This window comes from Grampus griseus (assembly GCF_964374135.1).
Source record: "Grampus griseus genome assembly, chromosome: 2".
NCBI lineage: Eukaryota > Metazoa > Chordata > Mammalia > Artiodactyla > Delphinidae > Grampus > Grampus griseus.
The window spans coordinates 78,125,615-78,152,571 of record NC_139018.1 but is presented as its reverse complement, the minus strand read 5'-3'; the positions used below and the strand labels follow the sequence as shown (position 1 = coordinate 78,152,571).

General features: G+C 39.7%; 1 protein-coding gene across 3 annotated transcripts in view; it reads right to left on the bottom strand.

The window, feature by feature from the left end:
• Positions 1–26,957, bottom strand: part of FMN1 (formin 1) — a gene marked incomplete at both ends in the record, with an annotated part of 397,602 nt that overhangs the window by 86,910 nt on the left and 283,735 nt on the right. For all 3 annotated transcript variants that reach the window (XM_082646837.1, XM_082646838.1, XM_082646839.1), the window contains one exon: positions 13,079–13,171. In XM_082646837.1, the coding sequence (XP_082502963.1) occupies positions 13,079–13,171 (93 nt within the window). The remainder of the gene's footprint in view (positions 1–13,078; positions 13,172–26,957) is intronic.

Below are 26,957 nucleotides of genomic sequence, written 5' to 3'. Positions count from 1 at the left end.
AAGTGATGGCCACTGAGCAGAGGAGAAGTCCTGCCTCATACCCTGCTCCAGCTCTAGCCCCTCCATCTCCAGCCCCATTCCCTACCAAGGTGATAGCTACCAGCACACCCTGAGGAAAGATGTGACTTGTGTCCATGCACATGCAGTCGGTATAGGGATGCTCCCACATAAGAACACATCTTCAAGACTGCCACACGTAACTGTTTCACCTAAATTCATAGAGGCAGAGAAAGTTAAGTAAAATGAAAAGGCAGAGGAACTGCTCTCAATTGAAAGAGCAAGAAAAAAAGAAAACCTGAAAAAAAAAAAAAGAAACAGAAATAAACAATTTACCAGAAAAAGAATTCAAAGCATTGGTAGTAAAACTGTTGGCTGAATTATGGAAAGAACAGATGTACAATGTGAAAATTTTAACAAGGAACTAGGAAATATAAAAAGGCCTGATCAGAAGTGAAGAATTCAATAGGTGAATTGAAAAACACACTAGAAAGAATGAATAGCAGACAAAGTGATACAGAAGAATGCACAAGTGATCTGGAAGATAGAATAAAGAAAATCGCCCAATCAGAACAGCAGAAGGAAAAACAAATTAAAAAAAAAGGAAACAGTTTAAGAGATCTCTGGGATTACGTTAAGCATACCAACATTCGCATTACAGGGGTTCCAGAAGGTGGCCAGAGAGAGAAAGAGAGCGAAAAAGTATTGGATAAAATTATGGTTGAAAACTTCCCAAAACCAAAGAAGGAAACAGACACCTAGGTACAGGAAGCACAGAGGGTCCCAAACAAGATGAACCTAAATAGATCCGCACCAAGACATATCATAATTAAAATGGCAAAAGTTAAAGAGAGAATTCTAAAGGCAGCAAGAGAAAAACAAAAAGTCATACACAAGGGAAGCCCCGTAAAGCTATCAGCTAATTTCTTTCTTTCTTTCTTTCTTTCTTTCTTTTACTTATTTTTGGCTATGTTGGGTCTTTGTTGCTGTGCGTGGGCTTTCTCTAGTTGCGGCGAGCGGGGACTACTCTTCATTGCGGTGCACGGGCTTCTCATTGTGGTGGCTTCTCTTGCTGTGGGGTACGGGCTCTAGGCGCATGGGCTTCAGTAGTTATGGCTCACAGGCTCTAGAGCATAGGCTCAGTAGTTGCAGCGCATGGGCTTAGCTGCTCCGCGGCATGTGGGATCTTCCCAGACCAGGGCTCGAACCCATATCACCTGCATCGGCAGGCGGATTCTCAACCACTGCGCCACCAGGGAAGCCCTATCAGCTAATTTCTGAGTGGCATGATATGTTAAAAGTGCTGAAAGGGAAAACCTGCAACCTAGGATATTCTACCCAGCAAGAGTATCATTCAGAATACAAGGAGAGATAAAACCTTCTCATCAAGGAAAAACTAAAGGAGTTCATCAATACTAAACCTACCCAATGTTCACTGCAGCACTATTTACAATAGCCAGGACATGGAAGCGACCTAAATGTCCATCAACAGAGGAATAGATAAAGAAGATGTGGTACATATATACAATGGAATACTACTCAGTCATAAAAAAGAACAAAATAATGCCATTTGCAGCAACATGGATGGACCTAGGGATTGTCACACTGAGTGAAGTAAGTCAGACACAGAAAAAGAAATATATGATATCACTTATATATGGAATCCAAAAAAAGGGTACAACTGAATTTATTTACAAAACAGAAGCAGAGTCACAGATGTAGAAAACAAAGTGGTGGGGCAGGGATAAATTGGGAGATTGGGACTGACATATACACATTACTATATATAAAATAGATAACTAATAAGAACCTATTATATAGCACAGGGAACTCTACTCAATACTCTGTAATAGCCTGTATGGGAAAAGAATCTAAAAAAAGAGTGAATATATGTATATGTATAACTGATTCACTTTGCTGTGCACCTGAAACTAACATAACACTGTAAATCAGCTATACGCCAATAAAAATTTTTAAAAAATACTAAACCTACCCTAAAAGAAATGTTGAAGGGTCTTCTCTAAGTGGAAAAGAAGTAAGAATCTATAGGAAAGGGAAAATCCCACTAGGAAAGGCAAATATATAGTAAGGACTGAGGATCAACCACTTAAATAAGCCAGCACAAAGATTAAAAGACAAAAAAACTGTGAAAGCAACTATAACTACAACAAACAATTAGGGGATAAACAGGAAGATGTAAAATATGACACCAAAACCACAAAATGTGGGGTAGGGGGGTAAAAGTAGATCTTTCAGAATGTGTTTAAACTTAAATGACTCCCAGTTTAAAACAAGTAGATATAGTTATAGATCAACATATATGAACCCCATAGTAACCCCAAATCAAAATCCTACAATAGATACACAAAAAATAAAAAGAAAGGAACACACGCATACTACTGAAGAAAACCATCAAACCAAAAGAAGAATCCTTCCAACTGCCTGTCTGAACTGAAAACCCAAGGGAGAGTAGTTTCAACCAATTGGTGTTTCTCACAGAGGGTGGTGGCGGGATAATAATCACACTGTAAAAATAACACCTATATTTATCGATGCTTTATAGTTCCTATGGTGGTTTCACAGGTACTCTGTCTCATTTCATCTTCATAGTGATGCTATACAGTAGATATTATTATTCCCGTTTTACAGACAAGAAAGAAGAAGGCTAAGAGGCATTTAAAAACTTGCCCCAAATCACACAGAGATGTGGTGAAGCTAGTGTTCAAACCTAGGTCTTCTACCTTCAAGCACAATGCTCTTTCTGCTACATTCAGAACACTTAAAACACAAAAAGCAAACAGGTTTAACCAAAAAGGGTACATGTAGCCATGCTAGGAAGATTAAAGAGTGTGATTATGGCTCAGTATCATAAACGAAACCTCAGAAGTTTACTAAACCCTGCTGCTGGGGGATACAACTTAGTCTACTTCAAGTTCTTCTAAAGCCAATGAAATATGGAAAGAGAATTCACAAGTGGACAAGTTGGTCTAAACACAGAAAGAGCCTGGCTCACTTGGCTCCATCCCCTACTTCTACGGGGGGCCCCTTCTCATCAGCAAAGGGTTCTTCTAACTGTGGCTCCATAATCTCAAAGGATCTTGGATTCTGCCGCAATGAAAGGGAAATGAAGGGATCACATCAACACCAACAATATCATCATGAGATGGGCCCTAGCGATGCTGTAATACTTAATGAGTTAAAGGCCCTACTCAAGGTTGTTAAGAATTTTAAGGTACGGTTCCTGTCCCACTAAAGCATCTTGGTCTCATAAGCTTAGAGCTGTTGTTGTCATGTGTGCACACGTACACGTGTGTGTGTTCCTAAATATCTGCTGCTCTAGAGAAGACCTATAGAAGTAAGAGTTAATAATACTTAACCCACACTTCCGTCCAAATCCAACCACTACCATCTCTCTTTTACCTGCATGTAGCTCAGAGACATTGCTTAAAAATAGGAGACGAAGCATTTCTTTCCAAATACCCACAGGAGAGGTCATATCCTGATAATGGTCTTGAGATAGAAATGCCTGATAACTCGTCCTACTCTGGTGTTAGGTTTAGAAGATGGTCTGTGCCAGGGTAACCTGAGATATAGATTCTTACTCTCTCATCCTGTATGTTTAGGAAAGGGTCCATCAAAACACCTAAGACATCTATGTACTGAAGAAGTAAGAGGACCCAAATGAAATGGAGAATACATTATGGCGCAGGGAACAAAAGATGAGGAAAAGATACAACACCCTCCATATTAGAGCACAGAAGTTTCTTCATGGACACTGCAGTTATAGGCCTCACAAAAGAGTGACAGAACCATGAGCAAGATGAGAGGAGGCAATGTAAGGGCAGGAGAAAGACTTTGAGGGACTGTGTGTGTGTGTCTGCTGTGGAGGGTTGCTGAGGTGGAGGACCGCAAGGAAAGAAAGCAAGGTACTAGCTCATAGATCGGGCTCTCCATTCACGAGAGCAGGAAAACACAAGAGGCCCTCAAATGTCCTTCTAAGTCAACCAGTCCAAAGGAGGGAAACAGGCTGTGAGTGGGAGCATTTAATTTCCAGTTCTTTGGAAATTGAACAGAAAGGGCTAGGTTCAGTGGGCTTAGGGACCACAATGGTAAAACCCTAAAAGGGGAAGCAGTCTTGAGAGAAAAAATTTAATCGCAAAGTACCATACAGCTGTTTGTTTAAAAAAAAATTATTTGTTTATTTTGAAGAGGAACACGGTGATTAAATATCAAGATTTATAAAAAGTCTACATAGTACCTTTGAACCCCATCCATCCATTTTCTATCCACGACAGCAATGAAGCTCTTTGATTATTTTCAGGAGTAACATTCTAAATATTTACCAACAGACTGAACAACTGAACAGAACAGACAATGTGCCCGGCTGTTATGGTAAGAACCAGCTGAATATCAGCCCTACGTCAGTTTTGTATTTGTCGTTAGAGATTTTTGTTAAGTAGTATCCATTTTCCCCTCCTTCTTTAGTTAAATAGTAATATGTCTACTCTTCTCACTCTCGCTTTTTCCTACTTAAAATATGTTAGAGTCTTCCATGTCAATATATACTTTCCTCATTTTTTTTTTAAACAGATGCTTAGCATTCCATCATGTAGACATACCCTAATTTGATAATTCCATCATTGACGGTCACTTAGGTTGTCTTCAATCTTCCACTGTTACAAACGTCACAATATGTAACATGGTACATAAATCATTTTTCATGTGTGAGCATATCTGAGGGTAGGCTTTGAGAAGTAGAACTGCCAAGTCAAAAGGTATGTGCATTTGTAACTTAGATACTGCTAAATTGACCTCCACGCAGACCGTAACAATTTACACTTTCACAGGCAATGTAGAAGAGTGAAGTCTATGCTACCATACTGCCAATAGTCTGTTATCAAACTTTTGTAATTTTGCCAATCTTGGATGTGAAAAAATGGAATTTCAATGTAATTCATTTTGCATTTCTCCCATTTTGAGAGTGTTATCTTTTCATATGTTTAAAAAGCAGCTTCTGTCACTGTTCATATTATTTGTCTTTTTTATGGGATGTTGGTCTTTTTTCTTAATGTCTAGAAGGTCTTATATAGAACATAGATTGAGCTTTTGTCTATGAAAAGAGTTGCAAATTTGGGGCTATGACAGATTTTATTATTTTAAGGAAGTATGTGTTAGTTAACATGTTATTGAGCTTTTAAATGAAGAATGGAAGTTGAATTTTGTTGCATGCACTTTTTAGCATCTAAAGAGATAATCATCTGAGTTTTCTTGTTAGAGATGTTAATAGTGATGAATTATATTAACAGAATTTGCTATATCATATCATCTTTACATTCTGAGAATAAACTTCATTTGGTCTTAAACTGTGCTGTTTTATTTAGAATTTTAAAACTATAGTGAGACTGGTCTGTAGTTTTCTTTCTTTTTCGGGGGGCAGACAATCTTTTTCAGGTATTTATATCAGTAAAAAGAATTTAGACATTTTTCTTCTTTTTGCAAAACATTTCATTGGAGAGAAAGAAAAAGAGAACAAAAGTTACTGAAAAGACAACTTATTGGATGCTTGGCCAAAAAGAAAAATTGAGTAGATCGGTGTTTTGTGACCACCTAGAGGGGTGCGATAGGGAGGGTGGGAGGGAGGAGATATGGGGATATATGTATATGTATAGCTGATTCACTTTGTTATAAAGCAGAAACTAACACACCACTGTAAAGCAATTATACTCCAATAAAGATGTAAAAAAAAAAGACTTAAAGGGGGTTGAGTAGAAAGGAGAAGAGAGGAAAGGAGGAGGCGAAAAGGGGGAGAAGCAGAGAGGGAGAGGGGGAGGGAGAGGAGAGAAAGGGAGAGGAAAGGGACAGAGGGGGGAGGGAGGGAGGAGGGAAGGAGGGGAAGTGAGTGGGAGAGGAGAAGATAGAGAAACTGATGGGGGGGGCCAATATGTGCTCTTGACAGAAATTTGTGGGAAAGAAAAACTGATTCAAACTAAATCCTTTCAGATAAGAGTCTACTTAATAAGCCTCTGATAAGATGGCTTTCTCCACCTTCCAAGGATTACTGCTCTGTTACTTCAGTGACCTGGAAATCACAACAGATTATCTTAACTCTCGGCCATCTGATGTTATTTGGAGCCATCCCTGCTGGTACTTTTTTGAGTAGTGATGTATATAAGAACTCATTTTGGCCCATGTAGAGTGTGTGTTCCCCCAGCCACAGTTCTTCCTTCCACAAGTTCTGTAAAGAATGTAAGAATTATTTCCTTTCACGGGTCGCGCTGTCCAGATCAATGACCTGTCCTGATCTCTGTCATCTTAAGGCGTGAATATGGTGACTCAGATGGTTTTCTTTCTACATTCTGGGGGTTGAAGTGATCACCTAATAACCTGCTCTTATTCTACAGTTTATAGAGGTTCAATTACAGCCTTTATCAATCTACTCTGAGCTAAGTATTTATGAAGAATGGATTTATGTATATCTGCAACATAGAAAGATGCTTTGATATCCAGGAGACCTGACCACAGGCATGCACTGTAGACCAAAGATGCATCTTACCACATTCTGGCACAATTTACCAATACTAAAAAGGATTTACACAGGAAACCCATGTGGCGGGGGGAGGGGGGGAAGCCTGCAGGCACTTTACAAGACTCAGGTTGTTTGTTCATTAATTAAAAAAAAAATTATTAACACCGATTATGGGCCAGGCTAAGCCTCTATTATGTTGAGACAACAAGAAAATGCATAGGACCAGACTGACATAGTCCCAGCTATCACGAGGTATGCAGCTACATAGATAATTCTTTTTGCATTCAACGGGCGAAATCGGAGTTATTGTTTTTTTTAAGCTTGGTAAATCTATCTACTCACTTTTTACTAGAAAACAGTTTCTTGACATTAAGAATATCTTTAATCTCAGCCGGTCAAAGAACCTCAGAAGAGAAATGAGGACTAACATGGCTTATTCAGATTTACTTTGATTTGGGTCCACTCACGGATGCTAAGTAAAACTAATGGAGAATGAGATAAGGCCAAGTGTGGGACAGTGTTGGTATTGGAACCAGGTTAGGTTCCAGCCCTCCCTGCCAAAGCTATAAATACCAATGACCAATTTAACAGCATGAAAAGACCACCCTAAAGATCTATACCTGGGATCTAATCAGTTGTTTTGCGCCTTCTCTCAATTACAGGATCCCTGCCACGTTTATGGGGACTTTTAATGCGAGCATCACATTCTTGAAGGCCGTATCATTATGACCATGTTTGATCTGAGGGTGGAAAAACATGAGCTCAAATAATGCCTGCACAAGGTCACTCTGAACGGAGCTGTAAACTGGAATCAATAAGAGACTACTGTGGAAAAGAAAACCACGTCAGGGAAAGGGCTCAGATGCCATGGAGACTGCAACTCTGAAAAGGGGTGCCGTTAAAATTACTTTCGATTCTGCGAGGAAAGTGAAATTAGTTAAGAACAAGTTTTGTTAAGTAACACTATTTAAGGGCCTTTGGAGAAGGGAAGAATGATAAAAGACAGAAGGACAGGCACGTCATCTCCGCTTGAGTGTGGCAACAGGATATGATTTACATAAGAACATTAAATCGTCATGATGGTTAGAAGAACTGAACTGCAGCTCATATGAAAATCAGCCTAACCATGAATCAACTGAGTCACAACGCATGTGTATGACTTCTCAGGCGTAAAGAAGGCAATTGCTTAAGACTTTCCGAGTGATGGGCCCCTAATTGAAAACTGGCTTTCCTGCTAAATACTATGGAAGTACAGAAGTATCTTTTCTCATTTATGATTATTATATTATACCCTGTGCTCAGATACTCCACAACTTCTCATTCTCTACCCCTTCTTTGGGGTATCTCATTCACTTCTATGACTTAAACTGCTATCCTCTATAAAGTCTCACCCAGCACTCTCCTATGAGCCCAATATTCTACCCGTGTGTCTCAAATGTATGTCCAATCAACGTGCCCAAAGTTTACGTCATTGTATTCCATCCCAAATGGGTCCTCCACATCAGTATCCAGCCAGTTATTTGAGCGAGGAAAAGGAGAGTTATCCTTTTCTCCGCTGTTTTTTTACTTCTCATAGGTCATCTAGTCCTGTAACTCCAAAAAGCTTTACTGATAGGTCCCTTCCTTTCTTATTTTTACTGTGATTGCTTTTGCTCAAGTTCTTACCATCATTTGCCTGGACTGCTGTAGGAGAGCTTGACGGACTGGATTCCAGTCTTTTACTGTCCCAACTCTTCTTTATATTGTCTTAGTTATAACGTATTTCTTTTTTTAAATGTACTTTTATTTGTTTATTTTGTTTTATTTTTGGCTGTGCTGCACGGCTTGCGGGATCTTAGGTCCCCGACCAGGGATCGAACCTGCGCGGTTGGCAGTGACAGTGTGGAGTCCTTCCTAACCACTGGACCTCCAGGGAATTCCCTATAATGTATTCCTTAACAACAACAAAAAGCAAAATGATCCCAACACACCAACATCACAACAAACAAATTGAATGTGAGCATGTCGCTCCCATACATACTATTTTTCAAAGGCTCTCAGTGGCCTGTAAGACAAAGTTCAGATTCTTTAGCAAGTCACATTGTGACCCTCCTCTCCTTTTGGGTCTTGTGTTCTTTCCATACGCCCTGTGATATAGCTACACCAAGTCTCTTGCCATTCCCCAAACACGTCATGTCTTTCATCCTGAGCTTTGCAGTGTTTTCCTCTGCCTGGAATGCCCTTTATAACTTGTCTGCTGAGAATTCCTAACCTTAAATTTCCTCATCTGGACAACAGGGTGATAATAGTGTTTACTTCAGAGAGTTGTCATGAAGACAAAGTAAAATGAGCTGTTCCCCAAGGTGCCTGGTATATAGAAGCAACCACCAAATGTTCGCAGTCATTGTCAGTGCTTGTCATTGACATCACCGTCATCTTTGTTTTTTTCAGATCTGAACAAAAACATCTCCTTTGCTCAAAATCTTCCCTGACTTACCTGGAAGTGTTAGTCATTCCTCCTCTCTGCTCCTATACGCCTAATTACAGTACCATCTTACATCAATTTCGAAATGGATGGAATTTTCATCGTTTAGCATCTCTGACACTGGGGTCCCTCGTGTCGTCTATGACGTGTCATGGTTTAATCGGCAGCAATTTCTGTTTCTAAGTAGTACTTGGAATAATGGTGTTTCTTATGAGTGACATATTAGATGACACCTACACTCACGATAACTGCCATAAAAACTTGATTATCCAGAGTGGGTAATGCACATTTATAGATGAGAAATCTCACATTTTCTATGAATCCGTGAACCATCTCCATAAAAATAAGGGACTACTACTTGGAACTCTACAGTAGCCAAGAGCTATTTCATTTGTATATACTGCAGTGTAGCAAGGCACCGCCTCCTGAACCACAGAGGCGTAGCCTGATGAAGTAGCCTGCCGCCACCTCCTTCAGGTAAGCGCCCCTACCTGAGAGCCAAACAACGGCCAGACCCAGAGCAAAAGTGGGGAGGGGCTAGTGTGTGATACTGGGTCCCAATAACCCAGGATTTAAGCTGAGAAGGTAAAGCGATAACGTGGAGAGGAAAGTGAAGGAATGTGATGGGAAAGGCCAAGGGATCTTACTTCTAGACAGCCCTGTCCAATAGAGCAACAACGCAAGCCACAGATATAATTTTAGATGTTCTCGTGGCCGTGCTTAAAAATGAAAAGAAACAGGTCAATTAAGATTAATATTATATTTTACTTATTTAACCCAATATATTAAAAATACTATTTTACCATGTAACCAATATAAAAAAAGCAGAAATAAAATATTTTGCGTGTTTCTTGGTACTGTCTTCAAAATCTGGTGTGTGTTTGATTTGTGCAGCACCTCTCCGACTGGATTAGCCACGTTTCAACTGCTCAGCAGCTGCATGTGGCCAGTGCCTGACACACTGGGCGGCACAATTCTAGACTGTTCTTTGACCAACTCAGTTAACTAATGAGTCAACAGTAACACAGGTATTTCAACAGTGGCTCTTTTCACCACATGACATTGGCACTGTTTAAGATTTATTTTTATATTTTAAAATTCAGTTTAGAATAGTAATTTTCCTCCAAATTCTTTTTGTGTCTCATTTTGGCTGACTTTGTTTTAACCATAATTTGAGGCTATTCCTATGTCCTTCCCATCTTCCCTTCCCTCTGTTGGTTAACGGAGAGGTGACTCCTTTATTCAATTACAGACCTTTCCCCAGTAAGACGGTCCTTGAGAGAGGGACGAGGGGTCTGTGGCTCATCTTAGGATCGCCAGCGTCTGTCACAGTGCCTGACACATAGCGGGCTCTGACGAAATACCTTTGAATACCCATTAAGAGGTGAACTAAGCTTGACAATAGTGGTTCTCAACCTGGGCTGCACACTGGGGTTACGTGAGGAGTGAAAAAAAGAAATGCTGATACCTGGTCCCACCCCTAGAGATGCTAGTGGTAGGTCTGGAATTTGGCCCGGATGTTGAAAGTTTTAAAATCTCCCCGAGATGATCCTAGTATGCAGCCAGGGTTGAGAACCACTGCTCTAGGGCTTTCTTAGAACAGCTTATTGTGGACACATCCTTGCTTTCCTGACTCAAGGTCCAGTTTGCCTCAACTCGATTCCCTCCCTCAGAACAGATCACACTTTCTTAAGAAACTTGGTAGAGAAGAAGCTAAAACAGAACTTCCAAGAGTGATTTGCAAATTCCTTTTCCAAGGCATCAAAGATTTTCAGTGTTCTAAATCTCTTTGTATTTATCTTCTTCCAACAAAAAGAAAAAATTTCACAACGTAAGTGTTTTAAAATGTTAGCTAATTTGAAGAGAAAGGATCCTAAGGCCATTACAGTATATGAGCCAATAATACCCAGACATAATCATTGCAGAATTTTCTAGATATAGAATAATAGCAATTAAATATAGAAATGGATAGCCGAGATATGGAAGCAACCTAAATGTCCACTGACAGATGAACGGATAAAGAAGATGTGGTACGTATATACAGTGGAATGGAATATTACTGAGCCATAAAGAAGAATGAAATAATGCCACTTGCAGTAACATGGATGGACCTAGAGATTATTATACTAAGTGAAGTAAGCCAAAGACAAATATCATATATTGCTTATATGTGGAATCTAAAAAAATGATACAAATGAACTTATTCACAAAACAGAAAGAGACTCACAGACATAGAAAACAAACTTACGATTACCAAAGGAGAAAAGCGGATGGGGAGAGGGATAAATTAGCAGTTTGGGTTTAACATATAACAAAATAGATAAACAACAAGGACCTACTGTATAGCACAGGGAACTATACTCAATCTTTTGTAATAGACTATAAGGGAAAAGAATCTGAAAAGGGATATATATATTCACTGTGTTTTATATTCACTGAAACTAACACAATATTGTAAATCAACTAGACTTCAATAAAAATTAAAAAAAATTTTAATTTAAACAAATAGAAATGGGAAAAAGGAATGGAATTGAAATACACATGAGCCTCATTTCAAGTTCCCTATACATATATCAAAAGTAGAAATTATTAATTGGGGGTCAGCAAAGGGAAATATTTCGTGCGCTTCTTTAGGCCATTTAGGTTATATTTACATAAAATAATCATAAAGCAATGCATCTACTTTAATAAATCACATATAAAACCTAATTTTAGCCACATAACCCATAAGTGTTGGTATTACTATCTGCTCTCAAAATGATACTTGGTCTGATGGCATTATGGCACTACTTCCATCATATATAAGGTCCAGCTATGGCCAAGAGAGAATTCTGACTTCTGCTTCAACACAAATGAGACCTCATCCAGGAGGAGGGAGCAATGAACTCTGCACCAAGAGACCAGCTGGAATGAAGTTTCTCTGACTCATGGACTGAGAATTTCCCTGCCAATTTCCAAGGTGGTTTGGCCACACGTTACCCTGCTTAATGGTCTTTTGTTGATGGTGTGGTATCATGTAGCCTTAGTAATAAATAGAAACAGCATGCTGATATACCCCTAAAGGTTCCTACATGCATTTCCTCTGGCTTTCTAGCAAAGACAAAAGACCCCTCTAACTACCCCACACTTTTTTTTTCTTTATTGAGATAGTATTGACATGCAGCATTAGATTAGTTTCAGGTGGACAACATAATGATTCCTTATACGTATATATGGTGAAACGATCGTCACAATAAGTCTAGTTAACATCTGTCAGCATGCAGACTTACACATTTTTTTCTTGTAATGAGAACTTTTAAGATCTACTCTCTTAGCAACTTTCAAATATACAATACAGTATTATTAACTACGGTCACCATCCTGTAAGTCACGTTCCCCATGACCTATTTATTTTATAATGGGAAACTGTGCCCCACTCTTATTTTTGTTTTACATCTAGGCTGAATTTGAGAAACCAGAATAGGAAATATCCAAAAGGCGTTAAACTTTCACGTTCACTACCAGGGCTCAACAAAAGTTCCCTAGTCCTGCCAAAACCATGGAGGCAGGAATATAACTCGGTAAGATTTTTAAGTCAGTACTGGGGCTCATGCGTATCACTTCCATCCGCTAACCCCAGAGGGCTGACGGTTGCCAAGTGATTGGATGTGTGACATTCACCTGGCCCCAATTTTCCTTCCTGAAAAGAATGGAAAATACAACACAAGTTTCCAAATTGCTACACTCGTAAAACCAGAAAGATAATCACCATCCGCCTGCACAACTGCGTAAGCCTTGCATGGACGTCGTCTGTCAGTTAACAGGGACTGAGGATCCTCTTGGGATCCGTGCAGAGACAAAGAGAGAAAGGCTTCTCTCGCAGAGTTTACAGACGCAGGACAGGAGTGATGTTAAAGGATTTAGAATCTCACAGCAGATTTAAAAGGTGATACAAAGGTTACAGGACAACTCCATCTAAGTTGAGTACGGCTCCACCATGGGAAGACGGTCTAATGGAATCGTCCGCTAGTGCTCAGGCGGGATGCACGGGGCGGTGGGTGTCAGAGAAAGACGGAGAAAGGAAGGACGTTTCAGAACGTCCCACCTCCTACCTTTCTGGAAGAACTCTTTGAGTCTGTCCTTGAACGGCTGCAGATACTCCTTTGGTGACTCCTTACACACCACTGCCATCTGTTTCTCACTTGCTGTGAAGAGAAGGGGGCAGTTAGACTTCCTCGAGAACACGGGTTTGCTGAACTTGTGCTCTATGCTCTACGCTTGGGTATTAATACTGCAAAATTCTTATGCATCATCGTTTATCCAAATTACAGGGGAAAGAGCAGAAACAAACAAATAATTAGCTCACTTTACACCTTTCTTCAGGAACAGGGAAATGCATTACCTTCAAGTTTTGTTTTGTTTGTTTTTTTTTTTTTTAGAGACACGGCAAAACCTCTGACTTGGGACAGGTGAAGTACTCTGCTTTTGGTCTCTCCAAAATAGAGCCAAGAACTATTCAAGGACTAGTTCTAGGGAATTAAAGGCCCAGACCCTCTTCAGATTCAAACTCTAAAAGTGGAGCTTAAAATAGATTTTGCAGAAATTCTCACCAAACTGGCGATTCCTCAAAGTGACACCCACATCCCAGCATGAGAACTAACCCCAGGTTAGGGAGGACCGAATCTCTCTTCACTCCCGTTCACCGCCCCTTCCCATTAACACGTGTGAAACATTTTGTACATAATTTACTTCAGACAGGATATCTGGAATTTACAAGAGGTTGCTTTTTTTGATAATCAGGCCACCTCAAATTAGATAGTTCTGACTTGGTGACATGGAGGCCACAATAAACCGTCATAAAAAGCAGTTAACCCAGGCAAGAGGCATTTTCTCAAGGTTTCTGTATGTTTGTGCCAGTGGCAGAAATGCATTGGGTAAAAAAAGGCTTCATTTCTCCAAAGCTAGAGCTGAGTCGTGATCACTTTTGTCTGTTGATCATGGCCAGAAATTACTGACATGTCCTTATTCAAGAGAATATATTAAAGCATTAGATTTTCGCCCGGAAGTCATGCCACCTGCTCCCAAAAATAGAGAAAGATATATTCTTGGAGGAATTTACAGAAGCACAGAGGTAAGGCATTTTGGAAGAAGACGGTTAGAAAGGATTCCTTTATTTATGTTGGGAAATTTGTATACAAGAACTTGGTGTTTCCAAAACTAGCACCCCAGAATGTTTACTATGTAAGGCAATCCACAAGCACGTCAGCACTGAAGCACAAACAAGGCAAAAGAGGTCACTCAAGGGTCCCTCGGAATTAGCTGCCTGACACTTTCTCTTACGATACTGCCAACTAGATTGCGGAAATACTAGGCATCTCTGGGAGGCTACCAGATTGTGCTGAAGATGAAAGCATGATGTGACGGAACTCTGTCAAGTTCAGCATCAGCTACATTCCCAGAATCAGCTCCGGGGATTCCCACCTGAGATCACGAGGCTGATCACAGGACACAAGGGCCTAAGTTTAGGCTCTTCCTATTGACAATGTTATTTTCCAAAAGTTTTTAATAGACCTTATTTTGAATATCTGTGATTAACTATTCTGATAACCATACTGGTGCTATCTAGGAAACCCCGTCCATTGGGACACAAAGACTCATTTCTTTTTTTAAAATGATCTATCTTACCTGGAACAAATTCCTTAAAACCAGCCAAAACCATCATTTCAAAACACTCCTTTCCCCCCCCCCCCACGTTTTTACCTTTATTTTTCAGTGTATTTGTCCTCTCTACAATGACTACTTAATAATTTTCTACTATTATCAGATTTCCCTTTACCTCTTTCCTAGTAGATGGGCCTGTGGCCAAACGATAAGTACCTCCCTTCCCACCACTATTCTGTTCTCAAAATAATGGCTTTGGGCTAGAGTGATATCAAGGACAGAGAGGAGAGGGACAGGGTATATAGAGCTGGAATCTATTTCGGAGGTAGGACAAATTGCTGATGCAGTCGATGTGAAGTTGAGGGAGAGGAAGGATGAACAAGGTGTGGCTAGGAGTGCCATTTACTGAGATGGGGGAGAGGTGAGTGTATTGGTTTTTTTTGTTCTGTTCTTTTCTTTTGTTTTAAGGGAGAGGAGATCAAAAGTTAACTTTGAAACTTGTTTTCCCTGGTCTCTGCGAATTACAAGGCAAGATCATCCAGTGAAAACAAAGAGGGAAAGGTACACAAAAAAGATGAAACTCTTAATGGGTTCTCGTTGCTCATTCAACTGAATTCAAACTCCCAGGCCTGACATTTAAGGCCTTTTCCATGATGGTACCATTCTACCTTTCAGTTCTATTTCCCCATATATTTGACCGATGAAATCAAAATTATGCAATGTTTCCAACTTATATAAACCAGTGTTCCCAGTTCCATGCCTTCATTCATGGGGTTCTCTGCCCATCCTGCTCTCATCCCAAACATACCTTCTACCGCATTTGACAAAGTCCTGTTCATCCTAAAAAAGTTTCTCTGAGATGCAGCCACCACCATAAAACCTTTCCAATCCAAAGATTTTGCATCTTTCAAACATCTACCTTCCAGAGAGCATTTATGTTTTACCTTTAATTATATTTAGTTGTGTATTTCTATTAATCCCTGCAAAGCCATTATGCAGGATTCATTTACACATCTCCAAACTTCTCCAGAGACCTCCATGCATACCTGGCCAAAGCAACAGATCTCCTCACCTTAACTAGCTTCTTGTGCAGAGGAAGGTGGAAAAAAAATTAGCAATGTTGACCCAGACTCCGAGCGGGCTCTCCAGGGGTGCAGTATGACCTCCTTGTCTCTTTACTCTTTTCCCTCCTTCCCAGGAAGGTACATCAAGGGGTCCTAGTCTCTTCATTCACAAACCCTGTGACTGTCCCAAGCTGATGTGAAAGGGCTCAGTGTATTTTAAAGACCCTCCCCACCCCATAAACATCCACCACTTCATGCTGTAAGGTACAAGAAGGTCATTCTCCTGACTGAGCAGTTATGACAGCAGGCCTAGAAGCAGGAGACTGGTCAGACACACTTTGGAAGAGGCCTGCTTTCAAGAATCTACCGTTTTCAATGAACTTTCATGACCACATAAGCTTTTCTGATGATATCCAGCCATGATTCTGAGAACACAGGAAGCCATATTTATTCTCACGATATAAATTGGGAGAGGCCTTTAAATTCTTTAGCCCTCTACTACATTCAAATTCCAACAATTCCGTTTATAGAGAACTATTTTTCACGAACACAAATAATATATGGTGAGGCCTGCATTTTGGTAAGAGGACATCCTTGAAGCCCTGACAGTAATGTCTTCAAGGTTACTTCTCCCTAGCAAACGCAAAGCCCAAGGCAGAGCTTCTTCTCCTAAATACACGAGCGAAGCCTCCACCTCTGCCTGAATTAAAAGGGTTGATCACTGCAGCTCTCCCTTTGTCTCATCTGTGCTGCCAGGCCCATGGGGTCCATCAGACGGCCCAGATTTTATGAGGCCAGGTAGTGGTGTGGCAAAGGGCTCGTGCTTGGATCGAGACCTACCTGAGTGCAGGTGGGCTGTAGCTTTTCTCATCTGCAAAATGGGGACCCCCTTCCTCATAGGCAAGATATATGCATTGTGAGATAATGCATGTAAAGCGGTTTGCAAAATGCCTGGCACTAGCAGGTGGCGTCGTATTTATTATTTGTCACTTTTATGCCTTTGGTTGAAACGTGTCATAGCCAGAACAGCAAGAGAGTCATGGCTAGGGATTACGTGCTACAAATTCTACACTCTTATTTAAAAAAATATGCCCCAGTGCAAATCTTCTGTTTGGAACAAAGAGATGATGTTTTTTGTTCCCTTGCTGACGGTTCCACCACCCACTCTGAGAATTCAAGGAAGAAACTCCTGGAGAAAGATGAAGCAAAATGTGAAGCAAGTGTCCTGGGCCTCCGAGCTTCATGGTTTTGAAATAAGAAACACTGAAACCAGCGCAAAGGAGAGCAGCTCCCCTGCTGTGCCCGAGGCCCTCTCTGCACCCCAACGGGCACAGCCTCCCATGTGGCCTGTTACAATTAAACTTCTCCACACGATCAAAGCAGAGGGCTGCCCTCTGACTGACTGAGCACAGTCGCACATTCAATGGCCAAGCAGCTTGCCCGCTCCAACTTACTAACTTGGCTTATCCAGGATGCATTCTAGCAGACAAACAGGAGACCTGAAGACTAATTAACAATGACACTGGAGACTGGCAGTGCATAAAGGAAAGAGGTCCCTGACAAATTCCCAATGTCATTAATTGTCCAACCAGAAGATGCTTATGCAATATTGCTAGACCACCAAGGTTGCCTCAGACACAGGCTGTGCCAGGAGTTCCAATGTGAAAAGCCAAAGTCACCCAGGTTCTTTTTCTCTCTCCTTTTTCTATTAAATTTGACAGAATTAAAGTACATATTAATTCCTGAAGTTAGTCACTAATAGGTGATCATTGTGAGAGATGAAATATTGAAAACTAATACATAATAAAATAATTGACACTAAATTGAGAGTATTCTCATTTAAAGGCTAAGAGCTTGTGAAGCATTTAAAATACAGCATATAACATATAGCCAATACTTTATAATAACTATAAATGGAGTATAATCTTTAAAATTGTGGGTCACTACATTGTACACCTGAAACTTATATAACACTGTACATCAACTATACCTCAATGAAAAAATTTAAAAAATAGCTTAACTGCTTGTGAAGCATTTTAGAGAAAGATATAGCTTTGAATGTTTTAAGATTTCAGATACTAGACTGGTTAGGTCATAAGTGGTTGTCTGTATTTTTGGTTTTTGACCTTTAAGAACAAGGAATAAAGTTTATTGAGTAACTGAAAAAGCATGGGTAGGTTATAAGGATACAGAGGCAGGGCCCAGATACAGTTCATCAAAATGTAATACATGTTTAACCATTTTAACAGCTCAAATGTGTATGCACATTTTTAGGAATATATGGCGCATGTCTCTTGCTGTATGAGTTGAAGGACCTATGGGCTTAGTAATGAAGTCAGAATACATTTTTAGAGAAAAGGAAAGATGTATCTAGGCTCTGCTTTTTAACTCTGGGATTCTCTCTTTTCTCCTCTGTTGACCTAATTCCTACCCAACCCCTCCATGGTTCTGTGCCAGTTCTACCTGTTCTTCAGTTTTATAAGAACTGTCCTTTCCCTGAGCGCCATGCTCAAAGGACCACCACAGAGGATTGCTGAAGCAACATAAAGAACTGAGAGGCTATGAACAACTATATGTCAATAAAATGGACAACCTAGAAAAAATGGACAAATTTCTAGAAATGTACAATCTCCCAAGACTGAACCAGGAAGAAACAGAAAATATGAACAGACCAATTACCAGTAATGAAAGTCAGTCAATAATAAAAAATAATTCCCTTGGGCTTCCCTGGTGGCGCAGTGATTGAGTCCGCCTGCCGACGCGGGGGACACGGGTTCGTGCCCCGGTCCGGGAAGATTCCACATGCCGCAGAGCGGCTGGGCCTGTGAGCCATGGCCGCTGAGCCTGCGCGTCTGGGGCCTGTGCTCCGCAACGGGAGAGGCCACGACAGTGAGAGGCCCGTGTACCGCAAAATAAAATAAAATAAAATAAACCTTAAAAAAAAAAAATTCCCAGCAAACTGAAGTCCAGGACCAAATAGCTTCATGCATGAATTCTACCAAACATTTAGAGAAGAGCTAATATCTATCCTTCTCTATTACCCCCCACCAAAAAAAAAAAAATGCAGAGGAAGGAATATTTCCAAACTCATTCTACAAGGTCAGCATCACTCAGATATCAAAACCAGACAAAGATATAACACACACAAAAAAATTACAGGCCAGTATCACTGAAAAACATAGATGCAAAAATCCTCAACAAAATATTAGCAAACTGAATCCAACAATACATCGAAAGGATCATTCACCATGATCAAGTGGGATTTATCTCAGGGCAAGGATTTTTCACTATCTGCAAACTGATCAATATGATACACCACATTAACAAATTTAAGAATAAAAACTATATCATTATTTCAACAGATGCAGAAAAAGCTTTTGACAAAATTCAACACCCATTTATGATAAAAAGAACTCTCCAGAAAGTGGATATAGAGGGAACATACTTCAACATAATAAAGGCCATATACTGACAAGCCTACAGCTAAAATCATACTCAATGGTGAAAAGCTGAAAGTACTTCCTCCAAGATCAGAAACAAGACAAGGATGCCCACTCTCAACACTTTTACTCAATATATTATTGGAAGTCCTCGCCACAGCTATTGGACAAGAAAAGGAATCAAAATTGGAGAGGAAGAAGTAAAGCTGTCACTGTTTGCAGATGACATGATACTCTACACAGAAAATCCTAAAGATATCACCAGAAAACTACCAGAGCTCATCAATGAATTTGGTAAAGTTTCAAGATACAAATTTGATACACAGAAATCTACTGAATTTCTACATGCTAACAGTAAACTCTCAGAAAGAGAAATTAAGGAAACAATTCCATTTACAATCACATGGAAAAGAATAAAATACCTAGGAATAAACCTACCTAAGGAGGTAAAAGACCTGTACCAAGAAAACTATAAGACACTGATGAAGAAATTGAAGACAACACAACAGATAGAAAGATATACTGTGTTCATGAATTAGAAGAATTAATGTTAAAACAATCACACTACCCAAGGCAATCTACAGACTCATGTAATCCCTAAAAAAAGGGCACTGTCCATAGAACTAGAACAATAACTTTAAAATTTGTATGGAAAGAGAAAAGACCCCAAATAGCCAAAACAACCTAGAGAAAGAAGAACAGAGCTGGACGAATCACGCTCTCAGACTATACTACAAAGCTACAGTAATCAAGACAGTATGGCACTGGCACAAAAACAGAAATATAGATCAATGGAACAGGACAGAAAGCCCAGAGATAAACCCACGCACATATGGTCAACTTATCTTTGATAAAGGAGGCAAGAGTATACAACAGAGAAAGGACAGTCTCTTCAATAAGTGGTGCTGGGAAAACTGGACAGCTACATATAAAAGAATGAAATTAGAACATTCTCTAACACCATATACAAATAAACTCAAAATGGATTAAAGACCTAAATGTAAGACTGGAAACCATAAAATTCCTAGAAGAAAACATAGGCGAAACATTCCTTGACATAAATTGTAGTAATATTTTTTTGGATCTGTCTCCTAAAGCAAAGATGTTAAAAGCAAAAATAAACAAATGGGACCTAATTAAAAGGTTTTGCACAGCAAGGGAAACCACTGACGAAACAAAAAGACAACCTACTGAATGGGAGAAAAATATTTGCCAGTGATATGACTGATAAAGGGTTAATATCTAAAATATATAAACAGCTCATACAACAACATCACAAAACCAAACAACTCAATTTAAAAAATGGGCAGAAGACCTGAATAGACATTCTTCCAAAGAAGAAATACAGATGGCCAACAGGCATATGAAAAGATGCTCAACATTGTTAAGCATCAGAGAAGTGCAAATTAAAACCACAATGAGATATTCCCTCACACTTGTCAGAATGGCAATCATCAAAAAGACCATAAATAACAAATGTTGGTGAAGATGTAGAAAAAAGGGAACCCTCATACTGTTGGCGGGAATGTAAATTGGTGCAGCCACTATGGAAAACAATATGGAGGTTCCTCAAAAAACTAAAAATAGAACTACCATATGACCCAACAATTCCACCCCTGGGTATTTATCCGAAAAAAACAAGAACACTTATTCTAAAAGATACATGCACCACAATGTTCATAGCAGCATTATTTACAACTGTCAAGATATGAAAGCAACCTAAGTGTCCATCAACAGACAGATGGATGAAGAAGATGTAGTATATATACAATGGAATTCTACACAGCCATAAAAAGAATAAAGTTTTGAAATTTTGCCATTTGCAGGGTATTATGTTAAGTGAATTAAGTCAGACAGAGAAAGACAAATACTATATGATATCATTTATATGTGGAATCTGAAAATATAAAACCACCTAGTGAATATAACAAAAGAAAGAAACAGACTCACGGATATGGAGAACAAGCTAGTGGTTACCAGTGGGGAGAGGGAAGAGGGGAGGGGCAATATAGGGGTAGGGGATTTAGAGGTACAAACTACTATGTATAAAATAAATAAGCTGCAAGAATATATATATATATAGTACAACATAGGGGATATAGCCAATATTTTACAATAAATGAAATATAACCTTTAAAGATTGTGAACCACTATGTTGTACACCTGAAACTTATATAATATTGTACATCAACTACAGTTCAATAAAAAGAACGTGATTTTAAAAAAAGAACTAAGAGACTAACACAAACTAAAGCAAATGTTTGTGTTAACGTCAATGGGGTTTATGTGAGAGATACAAATCAGGGTTAGATTATAAAGGGCATAGAACGCTAGGAGTTCATTCTAAAGAAATTCATTCAATAAATATATCAATTCACCAAATAGCTATTGCGTGCCAAGTGTGTGCCACAAACTGTACTCGGTACTGGGGATACATCAGTGAAAAAAGAAAAAAGACTAAAACCTATGCCCTCAGACACTGTAGTGAATGGGTCACCAACAAAATTTCTTAATGGGAATGGCACATAGTAATTATTGTTTTTCCTAATTTGAACTGCACGCAAACATGTGAATTATATCCTTTCATACTGTATTTCAAGGCCTGTCTTTAGTAACAGCAGGACAGTACAGTGTTCTTCCTAGTGCTTTTCACATCAAGCAACACACACACACACACACACACACACACACAGAGCTTTAAGTTTTCTGGACCAAAACATACGTTTAACAAAATAAATTTTAAAACAAATTCAGAAATCAAAATAGCAGTATTAGCATGATGAACCTACCCAATGTTTTTTCATGGTACTGGCCTGGAACTGAATGGTTAGGGGATTACATTAAATCCAATGTATTAAAATAGAAATAAAAAGGCGTTGATCTGGTTGCAATTCGGGGACTTCTATGGAGGGGGAAAATTCATACATAAAATCAGTAAAATATTAGGAATTTTAAAAATTTGCTTGTTAAAGGTTTGGCACAAATGAGAATGCTACTTTGTGGCTATATTCTGTATGCCCATTTTTTTTTAAGGCTACAAAAAGGAAGATTTCAACCCAATTTAAGTCAAAAACAAATGACAAAAACTGGAAATGGAAAGTGTCTATTTCATGTTCTTGGGTTCTGATGCTGGATATGGGGGGCATTTATGGCTTAGCATGGTGGGGTCGTGAGTGGTGTTATAGGAAATTCTGGGGCTAGGGTGGGGTGCAGGGCAAACAGAAAATCTACCCTAAAAAAGAATCCTGTATAGATTAGATTTCAAAGGGAACCAACTGCTAGATTCATTTTCTGCTAAACAGACCCCCAAAGCCCAAATTTCTGGGCTCAAATCAGACAACTGTGCATTAATGACCCTTGTGTGGACAACCTGTATGTAATCAAAGGTGTCTTCTCTCATTATCCTTTGTTTGGGGATTCCGTTGATATAACTGCCATGTCCAAATTATTCCTCCTAGTGACTCTATGCATCCAAAGGCAAAGATCTGTAGTATCCAAGGTAGTCAAAAACCTTGAATGGGCAACTGGGTATTAGGAGTAAAGATATAGACCTTAGATGCACGGTACCTGGGTTAGAATGTTACCTCAGAATAACGTAGAGGCATAGATGGACTTACACACACCAGTGCTACTTTGTATCTGTACATGCACTGTGTCTATGCCTCAAAAGTCAATTAGAACATTATGCTAAGTGAAAGAAACCAGTCACAGGGGACCACACACCGTATGACTAAATTTGTACAACATGCGCAGAATAGGTAAATCTATAAGATAAAAAGTAGAGTATGGGGTTGCCCAGGACTGGGGGAAAGAGGGGTAGAGAGATTAGGGGGTGAAGCGGTATGAGGCTTCTTTCTGGGTAATGAAAATTTTCTAAAATCGAGTGTAGTGATGGTTGCACAGCCCTGTGAATATAACAAAAATCACTGAATTGTACACCTTAAAAGGGTGAATTATATGGAATGTGCTTTTATCTCAATAAAGCTGTTAAAAAAAGCTAATTCAAAACTCTGAGCCTTAAACTGGAACTATATGAGCAGGTAAGTTAAGAATGTCCTATCTGTGCTTCTTCTATAAGGTAGAATCATTTTTCAAATCTTAGGTGCAGTTATGACTTCGTTATAACAGTTATCGTATTTATTAAACCATAATGTGAAGTGGAAAATGAGTTTGGAATACACCTGTACTTCAGAAATCAAATATATTAGTTTTCAGAAGGTACCAATAAACGTTATCAAAATGGAAGACCTAGTAAACAAATAATTGGACTTAAGAGAAATACAAGCAAGGCACTGAAAGAATTTGTTAACTTTTAATCAATTAAAACAAGAGCTTTGGTATGTTTTTAATTGTGGAAGACAGCTATATATATAGTATATAATATATACATGTATAGATCGAAAATTAATACATTAGAAAAATTTTCTCTGTGAACTACTCTTAATCTAAAGATACATCTATTTATTCTTAGTTTTCCATACTCTTTACGGCTTGGAAAGTTATTTCATACCTCTCTGACTCTTAGTTTCTTGATGTATAAAATTTCATGAGGACTAAATGAGAGGTACATGAAAAAGCACTTTGTATACTGAGCAGTAAAATGCTACCCAAAATATTCTTTATCCGTTTAAAACATTCAAACAGTGCTAAGCCTAGCTAGATAACATACTGTACACGGCTTTATTCTTCCCGTTTCGTTTCCAAGAACAACGAAACAATAACAACCCCACAAATTCTTTGAACAAGTTGACTTTCCTAATATTTATGTGTTTAGTAAACATCAAATCACTATGCTATAAATAGTGTAATCTATTTCACAGCCAAACCATCTTTAAGAAATTGCCCATACTCACTTTTTCCGTTTCTCATTCACTACTTAATCCTGGACCCATTGAAATTTACTTCACCCCAATTCTGACACGGAAAAAACACCCTCATGTCACCAATGAATCTACCCTATTGTCACTGTCCTTTTTTAAAGAAAAAAAATCTCATTTTAGTTCACTGCCCAGCAGGATTCCACTCTGTTAAGCACTTTCCCTTCCTGAAACAGTCTGTCCCCTGGCTCTGGGTCCCGCATCCCTGGCTTTTCTCCTACCTCTGACTGCTCTGTCTCCTTTGCAGCCTCATCCTTCTATACTCTGCCATTAAATTTTCAAGTTCTTGAATATTTCTTCTCTTCTCATGCTTTGTCCTCTCACTAGACAATTTCCAGGTAAACATTTCAGTCACCACCTCTAGGACTATAACTCCTAAGTGTACATGTGTAGCCCATAGTTTCACCTCCAAAAGAGCTCTTGAGTCCATCACTCTCACCAGACTGCTGAGACACCTTCTTAGCTGTTCTTCCCACATCCACCCTTGCCTCCTCCTGATCTGTCCTCCACACTGGAGTCCAAGTCATCTTTATAACACACACACCTCTGATTATGCCACTCCCCTGCTTAAACCCACCAGGGGCTTCCACTGCTCTTAGAGACCAGCCCTTCCCTACACTCACTCTCTTCCCCTGCCACACTCTGCTCCAGTGGCCCTCTCTCAGATCCTCAAACATCATCAATTTCTTCCCATCATCAAGGCATTTTTTAGCCAGTGATATTTTCCTCCACGCCCTGGGTAACCAGGGCCTAGTTAGTGGTTAGTCATCATTTTCATCTCAGCTCAAAGGTCACTTCATTGGGACTGCTTTTTGACCCTCCACTCTATACGCGTGAGGTCTCCCCCATTATAGTCTCATAGTGTGGCATACTTTGCCTTCGTAACTATAAGATAATCTTCATGATTATCTGAATGTCTCCCTCATTAGGCAGAAGCAGTGTACTTTGCTTACTGTAACTTCCCTGGCATCTACTATGATGTCTAGCCCATACAAGATACTCAATGAATATTTGCTAAGTAAATGAACAAACTACTAAATAAACTACCAAATGAATACACTTACATGCAGGCAGTACAGATATTAGTGCCTGGATAGAATCTGTCTCTAGTATATACAGACACACAAAAATCCATCTTTATATGTAAAATGCACCTAGATGGATAGAGGCAGGGGCTGGGGAAGACACATGTGGACCGAATACCATGTCATTTTCATTCACATTCATTCAGATATGAGATACATGTTTTTTAAAAAAATTCAAAACCTCGATTCAGAATTCTTGGAAAGGGGATAGTCATTATTGGAAACAAAAATCTTTGATAAATTCTTGGAGCCAAACATCCCAAGAGCTCCAGATGAGGGCTTCAGGGAAATGAGATGTTGTCTTTCGTAACAGAGGAAGAGGAGTTTGGATCTCTCTCAGAAGGAGAGATGGATACAGACATTTATGGGTAGGATGAGAGTACAACTGAATTGGAGAAGTCTGGCTTCTGGGTCATTCCCGCAGCTTCAGTAGAGCCCCACTGAGCCCCACTGCTTGCTGCTGTGAGTGAGTGTGGCCTGTGAGTAATGAGGAGGGGCTGAATTTTACACAAAGTTTGGACCTAGTGCAGAACAAAGACACCTCACAAGAAGGCATCCCTCCAATCCCCTTCCCTTCAAATCCTATGGACATCTTTGTTTTTCCACAGAGACGGGATTTTGGAGTAAGCTGCTCTTAGGTCACAGGAGACAGGGTGGCTTCTAGACCTACTATGCATCTTTACGGGTTATACATTCATGTATAGTCATACATGCAAAATATTGAGTATCTGCGTTGTGCAACTGGTAAACACTGGGGACAAATATTTAACCACACCTATCGGTCACCTCTCCTTTCAAAATGTTCATAAGAGTCTAATAACACAGACAGACAGGGAAATCAACAAACTGTAATATAGGATAGTGTCATGGGAGACCAGGTAGGAGCTTCCAATTCAGACTGGAATCGGGAGGTGGGGCCCAGGGAAGGTTCTCCAAAAGAGATAACTTATGAGTTGAATTGCAAAGGTCAAGGAGGAGTCAGCCAACCAGCCCAGCATAATGAAGGAAGAGGGAAGTAGTTTCAGAAAGAGGAAATATGAGGAGGAAAAGTAAAGCATTACAGATATGCATGGGTCATTTGGGATAAGCTAAATGGTAATAGGATGACTGGACCTCAGAGACACAGATCTTCTCTTTCCTGGATCTCTAGTGTCCTGATACAAAGGAACTGGATTAAAAGGAACTGGAACCACCTTGATTAGAGAAAGGACAGAAAATGCCGTACAAGTAGAAGGCTTGTAATTTTATATAAAGTGGTCAGGAAAAGTCTCACTGTGAAGACATCTGACTGGAGACTTGACCAGAGTAACGGAGGGAGCCAAAGTAAGTCTGAGGAGGAAAATCAAGAGTGTGGATTTAGGACATGTTAAGTTGGAGATGTCAATTAGACACCCACATTATATATAAAAGCCTGCAGTCCAGGCTGCATGGCTGGGATAGAAATACACTCCAGGAGATCACAGGCATAACACTGGTATTTAAAGCCATGGAAGTAGGTGAATTGCTAGGGAAAGAAGAGAAGAGGTTGCATGCAAGCAGTGGAGGAGAGGTCAGCAAAGGACAGAGAGTGAAACTGAGCAGGACCCTGTAGGGTTCCTGGGCATGGAAGCCTTTCTGTCTCCGTCCAGTCTCCATGACCTTCCCTGAGTTCAGAAGGGCAGATTTGAACAGGTGCTAAGCAGGGAAGGGAAAGGATGCAGAGACAAGGGAGGGGCAGCCAAGAAACAATAGTGCAGCCTTGGGGCAAGGTCCTGGTCCCTCAGGGATGCACATAACAATGTCTTTAAACTCTTTAAGATGTCAGCACTCCTCCTACCAGAGAAAGACCACCTGAGGCTACATTAAAGGAACCAGAGAAGCTCAT